The 2,316-nt window shown below is 44.9% G+C and overlaps 1 protein-coding gene across 1 annotated transcript; it reads left to right on the top strand.

Annotated features, from left to right (window-relative positions):
* Positions 1–60: 60 nt before the first annotated feature.
* On the top strand, positions 61–457 carry LOC108626533 (low-density lipoprotein receptor 2-like; the record flags this gene model as incomplete). Its single annotated transcript, XM_018027256.1, has 1 exon — positions 61–457. A coding segment is annotated over one exon (397 nt), but the record flags the coding sequence as incomplete, so codon positions are not given.
* Between the last annotated feature and the right edge of the window lie 1,859 nt (positions 458–2,316).

The raw sequence follows: 2,316 nt of genomic DNA, 5'->3' as shown, positions 1-2,316 counted from the left end.
GATGCGTTCAGGTGCAACGAGGATCAATTTTTCTGTGACAACGGGACCTGCATCTCGAAGGACGACGTTTGCAACGGTGCGGCAGACTGCGAAGACATCAGCGACGAGGCCGAATGTCCTGTCGAAGGGCTGGTCAATGCGACCAGGGAATGGACACCCGATTTCGAGATGTTCATATGCGACCAGTATGAATTTTTATGCGACAACGGGACTTGCATATCTGAAGACAGAGTCTGCGACGACGTCGACGACTGCGAGGACGGCAGCGACGAGAGCCAGTGCGATTACGGTGACGTTTACTACGACGTGAGCCTCGAGAACGGGAGCGAAACTAAGAGAAACGGATGCGGCGAGAGACAGTTCGCTTGCGACGGGATCTGCATCGATTCGGCCCTGTTGTGCGACAATTCGACTGACTGCGAAGACGGATCGGACGAGGCCGATTGTGGACCCAAAGGTAGAGAGTCCTCCGTGGGTGTCCTCCTCTTTCTCTAAACTATTCTTCGTGGGATCTTCAAAAACTGTTCAGTGAAAGGTTCGCTGTACAAAGAGGTGGCTTAGAACCGTGACAAGAGACAATGTTTATGTGTTAGAACTTTGTGACGTCCATTCGTGCTGTACAAAAGCCTTAGGGATAAATTGACTCGACGCCCAATCGTGCCATGGCTTCCTCTACGGTCTTAATTAAAAAAAATATTCACAAATCGAATCGATTGACCTCGTCAGTCATTCTCGAGTGGATATTTATCTTACGTTTGGAATAAAATCAGACCGATGGATCTTGAATTAACAAGGAAGCCATCGGCCGTTTTACGACTGTATGATTTGGTTGTCTGGAAGCTCAGTGGCAAAGCCGAGAGATTACACGAGACAACATCGTCTCGGATTCAGATTTCACAGACACGAGTTGTACGTTCATTACATACACATACACACACACACACTGTACATAGTAACAACGAATAACCGCCTTCGAGGGGCTTCGTTCAGATCGCTTTAAATGTCTAGCTTAAAAAGTTCTCCCTTGTACAAAGGAACCCCCCGCGAGGAGTCGCGTGCTGTCCAACTGCGAACCCCATCGATCTGACACAAAATCCTGTATCAAATTCCTAAGACAAATAATTTTTGTATCATCAGCTGAACGAGCTTATAAATTATTCCAGGAAGCATACTAATTTTAATAACTGCTGACTTAAAAACTTAAAAGCATTTCGCAGCGCGAAAAGATATGAGCTGACAATAGGAAAAGAACAATGGGAATTCGGTATCGCAGTCGGGCAGACGAAAATGTATAAATACCATTCATCATAACAAGTGCTTTCAGTGTATCATCGGGTCCGAGTACTATTGTCCCGCTTTAAATGTGTCCATCCGGTGGACCCGATGGCTTGTACATACATATCTGAATAGATATAATTGGCCGCCTCGAGGTGCGCTCGAGGCGACTGGTTTTGGTTCTGAAAAAACCAGCCTGTGTGTCTGTTTTGCCGGTGCCGCTGTAGATTTGGCCCCGTGCCCTTCTATGGACTTCACGTGCACCGACGGCTCTTGCATACCGAAGAGCTCCGTTTGCGACGGATTCGACGACTGCCCCAGGGCAGAAGACGAGCTTCAGTGCGGTATATAAAACACTTATTCTAATCGAGACCCTTCAACCCTTCCACTCTCGCTCTTTCAAAAAAGAATCTCCAGTTTAATTCTAAAACTTGTTTTAAAATAAATCGTATAAAATTTTTATTATGATTGAATATAGAAATTAGATTTGATAATGATTTGATTAGAGTGTGCAGGGTTGTTGGTCTCAGCTTTCGCTTGCCAAGTAATCTAAACCCTCGTGGTACTTAAAAAAAAGGTTCAAGCTTGACCTAGGCTTCTTCGCGATTGAATATTGAAAACAGAAATGAATTTTTATATAAGAGCATAGAAGTCTGGGTCGACTAGAGCTTGATTTGTACATTGGTAGCTTTTTAACCCTGTCGACTTGTACATACCCCTTGGAGAATTTGAGTAACAGTCGAGAGATGAGCGCAGGCAGCTTGTATCGTATCGTTGTTCGTCGAACGCTTTCGTTGTTCGTGGACGAGCTTCGAGCTTCTCGCGATGTCATAACAGAATCGAAACCCTACAGGTGACGTCCCCCGCCCCCTATTTTCATCGAGTAACGATTAGACCCGGGGGGGGACGAGGTGACTCGACATTGAATAAAAAAAATTTAATTCCCCTTCCTTCGACGACGAAAGTAATTGAATTTGGATGAATCGATATCGATTTTTACGTCGTTACATTCAAACATCGAGTATCAGATTTATTATTTTT

The sequence above is a fragment of the Ceratina calcarata genome, unplaced genomic scaffold (genome assembly GCF_001652005.2).
Source record: "Ceratina calcarata isolate Rehan_Ccalc_2016 unplaced genomic scaffold, ASM165200v1 scaffold4126, whole genome shotgun sequence".
NCBI classification, from domain to species: Eukaryota; Metazoa; Arthropoda; class Insecta; order Hymenoptera; family Apidae; genus Ceratina; species Ceratina calcarata.
Note: the sequence above shows the minus strand (reverse complement) of the source record. Positions and strands in the feature narration are given on the sequence as shown.